This window comes from Neoarius graeffei, chromosome 1 (genome assembly GCF_027579695.1).
Source record: "Neoarius graeffei isolate fNeoGra1 chromosome 1, fNeoGra1.pri, whole genome shotgun sequence".
Classification (NCBI taxonomy): Eukaryota; Metazoa; Chordata; class Actinopteri; order Siluriformes; family Ariidae; genus Neoarius; species Neoarius graeffei.
In genome coordinates, this window is record NC_083569.1 from 20,635,678 (window position 1) to 20,650,587 (window position 14,910).

At 42.9% G+C, this 14,910-nt stretch overlaps 1 gene segment (V, D, J or C); it reads left to right on the forward strand.

The window, feature by feature from the left end:
• The first annotated feature begins 1,469 nt into the window (after nt 1-1,469).
• LOC132883903 (immunoglobulin lambda variable 2-23-like) lies at nt 1,470-1,989 on the forward strand. The segment is given in 2 exon segments: nt 1,470-1,536; nt 1,673-1,989. Coding segments are annotated over 2 exon segments (384 nt in total).
• Nucleotides 1,990-14,910: the final 12,921 nt, after the last annotated feature.

The window sequence follows — 14,910 nt, forward strand, 5'->3', positions numbered from 1 at the left end:
TTTGGACTGTGGGGGAAACCGGAGCACCCAGAGGAAACCCACGCGGACACGGGGAGAACATGCAAACTCCACACAGAAAGGCCCTCGCCAGTCCCGGGGCTCGAACCCAGGACCTTCTTGCTGTGAGGCGACAGCGCTAACCACTACACCACCGTGCCACCCTCAAATAAACAAATCAAAGCACATTTCAATGAAGTATTAAACTTGAATGAACCAGCAGCAATATTTCTTTAAAAATATTCTGATCACTGGACTGAAAACCTAAATAATTATTGACAACTTTTTCCTGGGGCTCGAGGCAAAAATATTCACTTGTGCTACATCCTAAGGCAAAGTTTAATTTTATAAAATTGAGAGCATCATTATTAGATCATAGATGCCTCTAAACTTTAAGCTAACACTATTTGTTATCTCTAGAAATGTATTTTCATTGGTGAACGGCTGCTTATATTGTTTATATGGTAGACTGGGTCTGTATGTGATTTGAACAGTAGTGTATATAATCAGTGATTATATACACTACCGTTCAAAAGTTTGGGGTCACCCAGACAATTTTGTGTTTTCCATGAAAAGTCACACTTTTATTTACCACCATAAGTTGTAAAATGAATAGAAAATATAGTCAAGACATTTTTCTGGCCATTTTGAGCATTTAATCGACCCCACAAATGTGATGCTCCAGAAACTTAATCTGCTGAAAGGAAGGTCAGTTTTATAGCTTCTCTAAAGAGCTAAACTGTTTTCAGCTGTGCTAACATGATTGTACAAGGGTTTTCTAATCATCCATTAGCCTTCTGAGGCAATGAGCAAACACATTGTACCATTAGAACACTGGAGTGAGAGTTGCTGGAAATGGGCCTCTATATGGAGATATTGCACCAAAAACCAGACATTTGCAGCTAGAATAGTCATTTACCACATTAGCAATGTATAGAGTGTATTTCTGATTAGCTTAAAGTGATCTTCATTGAAAAGAACAGTGCTTTTCTTTCAAAAATAAGGACATTTCAAAGTGACCCCAAACTTTTGAACGGTAGTGTATGACACTGTAATATAGGAGACCTGACCAGTCTGATGAGTTTGTTGAACATCCCATTCCATAAGCATGAGGTGAGGAATTACACACAACATACTGTGCTGTTATACCACAATAATGCACACAGTGGAAAACTAAACTGAAATAATTGGACTCTGTTTATTGTAAATCTTACATTATGTGAAGTGTCTACAATGTTTAAGAGGTGAAGTTGGATGCAGTGAGTTGATCAGCAACAGTGGGATTGTTCTGTGTTGTATTGGTGATTTAGTTCACTGTGACTGATACTGTGAAGTGATGATCTGTACAAAGTTATGCTCCAACAGCAGAACTTCCTGGGTGTGGCCTTCTAGAAATGGGTTCCCTCATGTGTAAAGTACAGCACATACAGCAAGCACTATTATACAGGATCCTCACAGAGCTGTGTTCAGAAATGGCTCAACTATACAACTTCCTGTACATAGTGAGATACATCCCACTGATTCTCACTGTCACAACAGGTAATTAACTTTCATCAGATAATTAATTATATTCCTTAATACCCATTTTTAAGCATCAATTATTGAAATGATTATTTAGGATTTGTTTCCAAAAATACTTCACAGATTTATTTCTTTATGTTTCTCTTTACAACAGGCAGTTTCGCTGGTAAAATTTGGCTGACAGATGAAGATGCCATTGTCAGGAAAGAAACAGACACTGTTACTCTGAAATGTTCATTTGAGTCAAGCAGTGAGTACGTTGATCTTTCCTGGTACAAACAATATCCGAACAGCGCACCACAGTTTTTACTGAATAAAGGCGCAAGGTCAACTACAGGTTATGATAGCACTCCTGATGATCCTCGATTCGAGTCAAAAGCAACCAGAGACTCCACTGAACTCACTATCAGAGGTCTAAAGCTCTCAGATTCTGCGCTCTATCACTGTGCTCTTAGAGACGGACCACAGTAATACAGAGTCAATGAAAGGCTTTACAAAAACATACAAATGTTACACAGGAAGTTTCTAAAACCTCATCAAAGATACTCTCTTTACCAAATTATTATCAGTTAACCACACACACACAAACAAAGGCTGTGGTAACATCTACAGCTAAAAGTCAAAGCAAATTAAAATAAAGGCAGTTTAAATATGGTACAACTTTAAACAAGTACACATTTATCACAGTAAATTCACAAATTGACATTTTTCAAAAATGTTTTACTGACATTACCAGAGCCATTGTGTCAGGTGTTGTTGGTGTGAACTACTCTGAATTAAAGGTCCTGACCTTTTCTGGCCAGTTTTCCCCACAATACACAGTGCTCAATTTTAATTATTTTAATTAATTAATTAATTATGCATGTGCATAAAATGCATGTTATTTTGCTGGATGGGAGCTCAGGCAGTGGCCTTTTACAAAGATGAAATGTATGAATAATAAAATGGCAGCGGTACATGCATACAATCATTCAGATAGAAAAGAACCTGAAAAAGAAATCTCTAAGCCAACTCTTGCTCTTGACTTTCCCCACAATATAATTATCACACAATGTAGATTTGTTCACATCATGCATTTTTTTTTCAGTCTGTCTGTGAATTGTGTATAAGTTGTAATTGCAGTTGTGTGCGCTTTACACACTTCCACCTTCCCTGAGTCAGTTAATCCTTTCCTTTACAAACCCGAGTCCCTCAGTCTCTCATCCTGATGCCTGCGCTACTCGTAAAATGATGTGCAGACAATAATCTGTGAACTAATTTAATATATTTCTGCCCAACAAGATTTGTTTTGCTTGTTGACAAAAATTATAGTGTATTTTAGCAATATAAGGGGCATAGCAGTTCAATATATACTCTCAAAATAAATATTCAGTTGGATGCTTTTGAACATTGCTGATCCTCTCTAAGTTGCTCTGGACATACAAGCATATTATAAACCACACAGAATTACAATTATTAGCTATTATTGCTGAAGCTATTTGCTGTCTGAATGACTCAGTATGCTTCTCAAAAACAAATTGTAGGCAGGTATTAAATGGGGGGCAGAGTTCCCTTTCCTTGGTTATTCAGTATGTAAATGGAAGTAGAAATGAGATGTGTTTAATGTGTTTAACCCCTGTTACAATGTTAGTTTTTGATGTAAAAAATAAATACATCCAAAATAAAAGTCAGATCAATCATGCCAGATCTTATTCCACCTATTAATGTGATATAGAAACCATCAAAATCAATGTGAAAAACAAATAAATACATTTTAAGGGGGAAAACTTAGAATGACCTCTGGCCCGTAGCCAGGGGGGATCGGAGGGTTCGTTGGATCCCCCCCCCCCCCCCCGCGACCCCGCCCCCCCGGACACACACGCCCCTCAAGATTTATTCATTTGTTCATGTCCGATGAATATACATTGATTCACATTTAAATTTACAATATCAAATCCAGACTAATCAAAAAAGAAAAGTAGACTAAGTGAGGACGAGTTAGAAAAACGGGTTCATTTCTCCTGTTTATGTTTACACGTTTTGTTCAGACTGCTTTACACCCCAATCCAGTGGGTGGCGGTAATGCCCCCATTAGACCCCTTTCACTGACGTCACCCGAAACCGGAAGTAAACAAACCCTGCGCCATATTGGAAGACCATAAACTCGTGATTAGGGGGAAATAACGGCAGCGCGCGGTATGTGAACCCACGAGGCACTTGGTTCATCATAAACCTACAATGGTAAACTTTTGTGCTGTGTTAGGGTGTTCAAGGAGCTTTCTGCCGGGAGACAGAGAGAGGATTTAGCTGCTTTATGCAGAGCGGATCTGAATACTTCAAGTCTATTTTGTTACTGGTAAGTCACTAGGCTAGAGTGTTGTAGAACATTTTTTTAAATGTTTACTGAATAAAAACATCCTTAATTTTATCAAATATTCTCTACTCTATATTTCATTTCTTTCTTTTGTTTTAATTTTCCTCCCTCCATCCCTCTTTGGATTTTAAATATAGTTTTTCCCCATGTCCAAATAATTCAAATATATATAAATAAAAACAGATAAGTAGTAAATTAAAAATAAATTATGAAATAAAAAAACCCACTCTCCCTTGCCGCGAGTCTTATCATATGGGTCAAACCCATCAATCACAGCCAGTTTCTCCACATACAGTGCCCTTTCTGCAGCTGGTAATGTACTCACGTAACCCGAATTGTCAGCCATCGTGTCACTTTACTCTCGCTCGTACTTTGTTTTATATTGTGAGTATGTATGTATGCATGTACTTGGTCTTCCAGTATGGCGCCCTAGCACAATCTCGCGGTACGGTGACGTCACGCACTAGCCCTCTATAAAAGAAGATAAAGACAGAAAACGCAAGAAATCTGCTGCTACTTTGTCCCAAAATATTGGCGCCATGTTCCAAAAAAGGGCCAAAATGGGTAAGGTGCTGAGTGCAGGACTTTGTTTTTCTTTCGTTTACAACAGTAGTGGTAGATCGATCTGTCAGAGTGATCAGTGCGGGTAGCGTCAGCCCGTCCGTCAGTCTGTGTGTCAGTGACACGCACACACAGAGATGAGTCAGGTGGCTCGATGGCTAGGTACTAGTAGCGTCGGACCTGGGGCTGCTTTTATTTTTTTTCAACTTGGGAAATCGGAGCTGTGGTGTGGTGTGAAGACAGTAAAATGCGAGACTTTAAGAGCACGTGTTTTTCAGTCGTCATGGTAACATGATGCCCTGTCAGTGGTTTGGCATTTGGATCAGAGTGAAAAGAAACGTGTGCACTAGCTGAAAAATGAAAATGTTCAGACCAGTGTGTGTGAAAACACCCACTGTTGCTGCATTTGGGCAATTTTAAATCAATTGTCCTTATAGGGCTGTGCGATATTATTTCAATCTCAGGATTACTTGAAACATTTATCTCAGTTAGAAATTATTGTTGTTTTTTAGGCTAAAGCATGGGCAGATCAGGAGTGTTCTGATGCCATAAACAACAACTGAAGTGAGCAACAGAGACAGACAACAACAGACAGACAGAGGAGGGGAGAGCAACAACAGACAGACAGTGAAGGAGAGCAACAACAGACAGACAGTGAAGGAGAGCAACAACAGACAGACAGAGGAGGGGAGAGCAACAACAGACAGACAGTGAAGGAGAGCAACAACAGACAGACAGTGAAGGAGAGCAACAACAGAGACAGACAATGAAGGAGAGCAACAACAGAGACAGACAATGAAGGAGAGCAACAAGAGAGAGACAGACAATGAAGGAGAGCAACAACAGAGAGACAGACAATGAAGGAGAGCAACAACAGAGACAGACAATGAAGGAGAGCAACAACAGAGACAGACAATGAAGGAGAGCAACAAGAGAGAGACAGACAATGAAGGAGAGCAACAACAGAGAGACAGACAATGAAGGAGAGCAACAACAGAGACAGACAATGAAGGAGAGCAACAACAGAGAGACAATGAAGGAGAGCAACAACAGACAGACAATGAAGGAGAGCAACAACAGAGACAGACAATGAAGGAGAGCAACAACAGAGACAGACAATGAAGGAGAGCAACAACAGACAGACAATGAAGGAGAGCAACAACAGAGACAGACAATGAAGGAGAGCAACAACAGAGACAGACAATGAAGGAGAGCAACAACAGAGACAGACAATGAAGGAGAGCAACAACAGAGACAGACAATGAAGGAGAGCAACAACAGAGACAGACAATGAAGGAGAGCAACAACAGAGACAGACAATGAAGGAGAGCAACAACAGACAGACAATGAAGGAGAGCAACAACAGAGACAGACAATGAAGGAGAGCAACAACAGAGACAGACAATGAAGGAGAGCAACAACAGACAGACAATGAAGGAGAGCAACAACAGACACAGACAATGAAGGAGAGCAACAACAGAGACAGACAATGAAGGAGAGCAACAACAGAGAGACAGACAATGAAGGAGAGCAACAACAGAGACAGACAATGAAGGAGAGCAACAACAGAGACAGACAATGAAGGAGAGCAACAACAGAGACAGACAATGAAGGAGAGCAACAACAGAGACAGACAATGAAGGAGAGCAACAACAGAGACAGACAATGAAGGAGAGCAACAACAGACAGACAATGAAGGAGAGCAACAACAGACAGACAATGAAGGAGAGCAACAACAGAGACAGACAATGAAGGAGAGCAACAACAGTGACAGACAATGAAGGAGAGCAACAACAGTGACAGACAATGAAGGAGAGCAACAACAGAGACAGACAATGAAGGAGAGCAACAACAGAGAGACAGACAATGAAGGAGAGCAACAACAGACAGACAATGAAGGAGAGCAACAACAGAGACAGACAATGAAGGAGAGCAACAACAGAGACAGACAATGAAGGAGAGCAACAACAGAGACAGACAATGAAGGAGAGCAACAACAGAGACAGACAATGAAGGAGAGCAACAACAGACAGACAATGAAGGAGAGCAACAACAGAGACAGGCAATGAAGGAGAGCAACAACAGAGACAGGCAATGAAGGAGAGCAACAACAGAGACAGACAATGAAGGAGAGCAACAACAGAGACAGACAATGAGTGAGAGCAACAACAGAGACAGACAATGAAGGAGAGCAACAACAGAGACAGACAATGAAGGAGAGCAACAACAGACAGACAATGAAGGAGAGCAACAACAGAGAGACAGACAATGAAGGAGAGCAACAACAGAGAGACAGACAATGAAGGAGAGCAACAACAGAGACAGACAATGAAGGAGAGCAACAACAGAGACAGACAATGAAGGAGAGCAACAACAGACAGACAATGAAGGAGAGCAACAACAGACAGACAATGAAGGAGAGCAACAACAGAGACAGGCAATGAAGGAGAGCAACAACAGAGACAGACAATGAAGGAGAGCAACAACAGAGAGACAGACAATGAAGGAGAGCAACAACAGAGAGACAGACAATGAAGGAGAGCAACAACAGAGAGACAGACAATGAAGGAGAGCAACAACAGAGACAGACAATGAAGGAGAGCAACAACAGAGACAGACAATGAAGGAGAGCAACAACAGACAGACAATGAAGGAGAGCAACAACAGACAGACAATGAAGGAGAGCAACAACAGACAGGCAATGAAGGAGAGCAACAACAGAGACAGACAATGAAGGAGAGCAACAACAGAGACAGACAATGAAGGAGAGCAACAACAGAGACAGACAATGAAGGAGAGCAACAACAGACAGACAATGAAGGAGAGCAACAACAGACAGACAATGAAGGAGAGCAACAACAGACAGATAATGAAGGAGAGCAACAACAGAGACAGACAATGAAGGAGAGCAACAACAGAGACAGACAATGAAGGAGAGCAACAACAGACAGACAATGAAGGAGAGCAACAACAGAGACAGACAATGAAGGAGAGCAACAACAGACAGACAATGAAGGAGAGCAACAACAGAGACAGACAATGAAGGAGAGCAACAACAGACAGACAATGAAGGAGAGCAACAACAGAGACAGACAATGAAGGAGAGCAACAACAGAGACAGACAATGAAGGAGAGCAACAACAGAGACAGACAATGAAGGAGAGCAACAACAGACAGACAATGAAGGAGAGCAACAACAGAGACAGACAATGAAGGAGAGCAACAACAGACAGACAATGAAGGAGAGCAACAACAGACAGACAATGAAGGAGAGCAACAACAGACAGACAATGAAGGAGAGCAACAACAGAGACAGACAATGAAGGAGAGCAACAACAGACAGACAATGAAGGAGAGCAACAACAGAGACAGACAATGAAGGAGAGCAACAACAGACAGACAATGAAGGAGAGCAACAACAGACAGACAATGAAGGAGAGCAACAACAGAGACAGACAATGAAGGAGAGCAACAACAGAGACAGACAATGAAGGAGAGCAACAACAGAGACAGACAATGAAGGAGAGCAACAACAGAGACAGCCAATGAAGGAGAGCAACAACAGAGACAGACAATGAAGGAGAGCAACAACAGAGAGACAGACAATGAAGGAGAGCAACAACAGAGACAGACAATGAAGGAGAGCAACAACAGAGACAGACAATGAAGGAGAGCAACAACAGACAGACAATGAAGGAGAGCAACAACAGAGACAGACAATGAAGGAGAGCAACAACAGACAGACAATGAAGGAGAGCAACAACAGACAGACAATGAAGGAGAGCAACAACAGACAGACAATGAAGGAGAGCAACAACAGAGACAGACAATGAAGGAGAGCAACAACAGAGACAGACAATGAAGGAGAGCAACAACAGAGACAGACAATGAAGGAGAACAACAACAGAGAGACAGACAATGAAGGAGAGCAACAACAGAGACAGACAATGAAGGAGAGCAACAACAGACAGACAATGAAGGAGAGCAACAACAGACAGACAATGAAGGAGAGCAACTACAGAGACAGACAATGAAGGAGAGCAACAACAGAGACAGACAATGAAGGAGAGCAACAACAGAGACAGACAATGAAGGAGAGCAACAACAGAGACAGACAATGAAGGAGAGCAACAACAGAGACAGACAATGAAGGAGAGCAACAACAGAGACAGACAATGAAGGAGAGCAACAACAGAGACAGACAATGAAGGAGAGCAACAACAGAGACAGACAATGAAGGACAGCAACAACAGACAGACAATGAAGGAGAGCAACAACAGACAGACAATGAAGGAGAGCAACAACAGACAGACAATGAAGGAGAGCAACAACAGACAGACAATGAAGGAGAGCAACAACAGAGACAGATAATGAAGGAGAGCAACAACAGAGACAGACAATGAAGGAGAGCAACAACAGAGAGACAGACAATGAAGGAGAGCAACAACAGAGACAGACAATGAAGGAGAGCAACAACAGAGACAGACAATGAAGGAGAGCAACAACAGACAGACAATGAAGGAGAGCAACAACAGACAGACAATGAAGGAGAGCAACAACAGACAGACAATGAAGGAGAGCAACAACAGACAGACAATGAAGGAGAGCAACAACAGAGACAGATAATGAAGGAGAGCAACAACAGACAGACAATGAAGGAGAGCAACAACAGACAGACATTGAAGGAGAGCAACAACAGACAGACAGACAATGAAGGAGAGCAACAACAGAGACAGACAATGAAGGAGAGCAACAACAGACAGACAATGAAGGAGAGCAACAACAGAGAGACAGACAATGAAGGAGAGCAACAACAGAGAGACAGACAATGAAGGAGAGCAACAACAGAGAGACAGACAATGAAGGAGAGCAACAACAGAGAGACAGACAATGAAGGAGAGCAACAACAGAGAGACAGACAATGAAGGAGAGCAACAACAGAGACAGACAATGAAGGAGAGCAACAACAGAGAGACAGACAATGAAGGAGAGCAACAACAGAGACAGACAATGAAGGAGAGCAACAACAGAGACAGACAATGAAGGAGAGCAACAACAGAGACAGCCAATGAAGGAGAGCAACAACAGACAGACAATGAAGGAGAGCAACAACAGACAGACAATGAAGGAGAGCAACAACAGACAGACAATGAAGGAGAGCAACAACAGAGACAGACAATGAAGGAGAGCAACAACAGACAGACAATGAAGGAGAGCAACAACAGAGACAGACAATGAAGGAGAGCAACAACAGACAGACAATGAAGGAGAGCAACAACAGAGAGACAGACAATGAAGGAGAGCAACAACAGAGACAGACAATGAAGGAGAGCAACAACAGAGACAGACAATGAAGGAGAGCAACAACAGACACAGACAATGAAGGAGAGCAACAACAGAGACAGACAATGAAGGAGAGCAACAACAGAGACAGACAATGAAGGAGAGCAACAACAGACAGACAATGAAGGAGAGCAACAACAGACAGACAATGAAGGAGAGCAACAACAGAGACAGGCAATGAAGGAGAGCAACAACAGAGACAGACACTGAAGGAGAGCAACAACAGAGACAGACAATGAAGGAGAGCAACAACAGACAGACAATGAAGGAGAGCAACAACAGAGAGACAGACAATGAAGGAGAGCAACAACAGAGACAGACAATGAAGGAGAGCAACAACAGAGACAGACAATGAAGGAGAGCAACAACAGACACAGACAATGAAGGAGAGCAACAACAGAGACAGACAATGAAGGAGAGCAACAACAGAGACAGACAATGAAGGAGAGCAACAACAGACAGACAATGAAGGAGAGCAACAACAGACAGACAATGAAGGAGAGCAACAACAGAGACAGGCAATGAAGGAGAGCAACAACAGAGACAGACACTGAAGGAGAGCAACAACAGAGACAGACACTGAAGGAGAGCAACAACAGACAGACAATGAAGGAGAGCAACAACAGAGACAGACAATGAAGGAGAGCAACAACAGAGACAGACAATGAAGGAGAGCAACAACAGAGACAGACAATGAAGGAGAGCAACAACAGAGACAGACAATGAAGGAGAGCAACAACAGACAGACAATGAAGGAGAGCAACAACAGAGACAGACAATGAAGGAGAGCAACAACAGAGACAGACAATGAAGGAGAGCAACAACAGAGACAGACAATGAAGGAGAGCAACAACAGACAGACAATGAAGGAGAGCAACAACAGACAGACAATGAAGGAGAGCAACAACAGAGACAGACAATGAAGGAGAGCAACAACAGAGACAGCCAATGAAGGAGAGCAACAACAGAGACAGACAATGAAGGAGAGCAACAACAGAGACAGCCAATGAAGGAGAGCAACAACAGAGACAGACAATGAAGGAGAGCAACAACAGAGAGACAGACAATGAAGGAGAGCAACAACAGAGACAGACAATGAAGGAGAGCAACAACAGAGACAGACAATGAAGGAGAGCAACAACAGACAGACAATGAAGGAGAGCAACAACAGAGACAGACAATGAAGGAGAGCAACAACAGACAGACAATGAAGGAGAGCAACAACAGAGACAGACAATGAAGGAGAGCAACAACAGACAGACAATGAAGGAGAGCAACAACAGACAGACAATGAAGGAGAGCAACAACAGAGACAGACAATGAAGGAGAGCAACAACAGAGACAGACAATGAAGGAGAGCAACAACAGAGACAGACAATGAAGGAGAGCAACAACAGAGACAGACAATGAAGGAGAGCAACAACAGAGACAGACAATGAAGGAGAGCAACAACAGAGAGACAGACAATGAAGGAGAGCAACAACAGAGACAGACAATGAAGGAGAGCAACAACAGACAGACAATGAAGGAGAGCAACAACAGACAGACAATGAAGGAGAGCAACTACAGAGACAGACAATGAAGGAGAGCAACAACAGAGACAGACAATGAAGGAGAGCAACAACAGAGACAGACAATGAAGGAGAGCAACAACAGAGACAGACAATGAAGGAGAGCAACAACAGAGACAGACAATGAAGGAGAGCAACAACAGAGACAGACAATGAAGGAGAGCAACAACAGAGACAGACAATGAAGGAGAGCAACAACAGAGACAGACAATGAAGGAGAGCAACAACAGAGACAGACAATGAAGGACAGCAACAACAGACAGACAATGAAGGAGAGCAACAACAGACAGACAATGAAGGAGAGCAACAACAGACAGACAATGAAGGACAGCAACAACAGACAGACAATGAAGGAGAGCAACAACAGAGACAGATAATGAAGGAGAGCAACAACAGAGACAGACAATGAAGGAGAGCAACAACAGAGAGACAATGAAGGAGAGCAACAACAGACAGACAATGAAGGAGAGCAACAACAGAGAGACAGACAATGAAGGAGAGCAACAACAGAGACAGACAATGAAGGAGAGCAACAACAGAGACAGACAATGAAGGAGAGCAACAACAGACAGACAATGAAGGAGAGCAACAACAGACAGACAATGAAGGAGAGCAACAACAGACAGACAATGAAGGAGAGCAACAACAGAGACAGACAATGAAGGAGAGCAACAACAGAGAGACAGACAATGAAGGAGAGCAACAACAGAGACAGACAATGAAGGAGAGCAACAACAGAGACAGACAATGAAGGAGAGCAACAACAGACAGACAATGAAGGAGAGCAACAACAGACAGACAATGAAGGAGAGCAACAACAGACAGACAATGAAGGAGAGCAACAACAGACAGACAATGAAGGAGAGCAACAACAGAGACAGATAATGAAGGAGAGCAACAACAGAGACAGACAATGAAGGAGAGCAACAACAGACAGACAATGAAGGAGAGCAACAACAGAGACAGACAATGAAGGAGAGCAACAACAGACAGACATTGAAGGAGAGCAACAACAGACAGACAGACAATGAAGGAGAGCAACAACAGAGACAGACAATGAAGGAGAGCAACAACAGACAGACAATGAAGGAGAGCAACAACAGAGAGACAGACAATGAAGGAGAGCAACAACAGAGAGACAGACAATGAAGGAGAGCAACAACAGAGAGACAGACAATGAAGGAGAGCAACAACAGAGAGACAGACAATGAAGGAGAGCAACAACAGAGAGACAGACAATGAAGGAGAGCAACAACAGAGACAGACAATGAAGGAGAGCAACAACAGAGAGACAGACAATGAAGGAGAGCAACAACAGTGACAGACAATGAAGGAGAGCAACAACAGAGAGACAGACAATGAAGGAGAGCAACAACAGAGAGACAGACAATGAAGGAGAGCAACAACAGAGACAGACAATGAAGGAGAGCAACAACAGAGACAGACAATGAAGGAGAGCAACAACAGACAGACAATGAAGGAGAGCAACAACAGAGACAGACAATGAAGGAGAGCAACAACAGAGACAGACAATGAAGGAGAGCAACAACAGACAGACAATGAAGGAGAGCAACAACAGACAGACAATGAAGGAGAGCAACAACAGAGACAGACAATGAAGGAGAGCAACAACAGACAGACAATGAAGGAGAGCAACAACAGAGACAGACAATGAAGGAGAGCAACAACAGACAGACAATGAAGGAGAGCAACAACAGAGAGACAGACAATGAAGGAGAGCAACAACAGAGACAGACAATGAAGGAGAGCAACAACAGAGACAGACAATGAAGGAGAGCAACAACAGACACAGACAATGAAGGAGAGCAACAACAGAGACAGACAATGAAGGAGAGCAACAACAGAGACAGACAATGAAGGAGAGCAACAACAGACAGACAATGAAGGAGAGCAACAACAGACAGACAATGAAGGAGAGCAACAACAGAGACAGGCAATGAAGGAGAGCAACAACAGAGACAGACACTGAAGGAGAGCAACAACAGAGACAGACAATGAAGGAGAGCAACAACAGAGACAGACAATGAAGGAGAGGAACAACAGACAGACAATGAAGGAGAGCAACAACAGAGACAGACACTGAAGGAGAGCAACAACAGAGAGACAGACAATGAAGGAGAGCAACAACAGAGACAGACAATGAAGGAGAGCAACAACAGAGACAGACAATGAAGGAGAGCAACAACAGACAGACAATGAAGGAGAGCAACAACAGACAGACAATGAAGGAGAGCAACAACAGAGACAGGCAATGAAGGAGAGCAACAACAGAGACAGACAATGAAGGAGAGCAACAACAGAGACAGACAATGAAGGAGAGCAACAACAGAGACAGACAATGAAGGAGAGCAACAACAGACAGACAATGAAGGAGAGCAACAACAGACAGATAATGAAGGAGAGCAACAACAGAGACAGACAATGAAGGAGAGCAACAACAGAGACAGACAATGAAGGAGAGCAACAACAGACAGACAATGAAGGAGAGCAACAACAGAGACAGACAATGAAGGAGAGCAACAACAGACAGACAATGAAGGAGAGCAACAACAGAGACAGACAATGAAGGAGAGCAACAACAGACAGACAATGAAGGAGAGCAACAACAGACAGACAATGAAGGAGAGCAACAACAGAGACAGACAATGAAGGAGAGCAACAACAGAGACAGACAATGAAGGAGAGCAACAACAGAGACAGACAATGAAGGATAGCAACAACAGAGAGACAGACAATGAAGGAGAGCAACAACAGAGACAGACAATGAAGGAGAGCAACAACAGAGACAGACAATGAAGGAGAGCAACAACAGACAGACAATGAAGGAGAGCAACAACAGAGACAGACAATGAAGGAGAGCAACAACAGAGACAGACAATGAAGGAGAGCAACAACAGACAGACAATGAAGGAGAGCAACAACAGACAGACAATGAAGGAGAGCAACAACAGAGACAGACAATGAAGGAGAGCAACAACAGAGACAGACAATGAAGGAGAGCAACAACAGAGACAGACAATGAAGGAGAGCAACAACAGAGAGACAGACAATGAAGGAGAGCAACAACAGAGACAGACAATGAAGGAGAGCAACAACAGACAGACAATGAAGGAGAGCAACAACAGACAGACAATGAAGGAGAGCAACAACAGAGACAGACAATGAAGGAGAGCAACAACAGAGACAGACAATGAAGGAGAGCAACAACAGAGACAGACAATGAAGGAGAGCAACAACAGAGACAGACAATGAAGGAGAGCAACAACAGAGACAGACAATGAAGGAGAGCAACAACAGACAGACAATGAAGGAGAGCAACAACAGACAGACAATGAAGGAGAGCAACAACAGACAGACAATGAAGGAGAGCAACAACAGAGACAGATAATGAAGGAGAGCAACAACAGAGACAGACAATGAAGGAGAGCAACAACAGAGAGACAGACAATGAAGGAGAGCAACAACAGAGACAGACAATGAAGGAGAGCAACAACAGAGAGACAGACAATGAAGGAGAGCAACAACAGACAGACAATGAAGGAG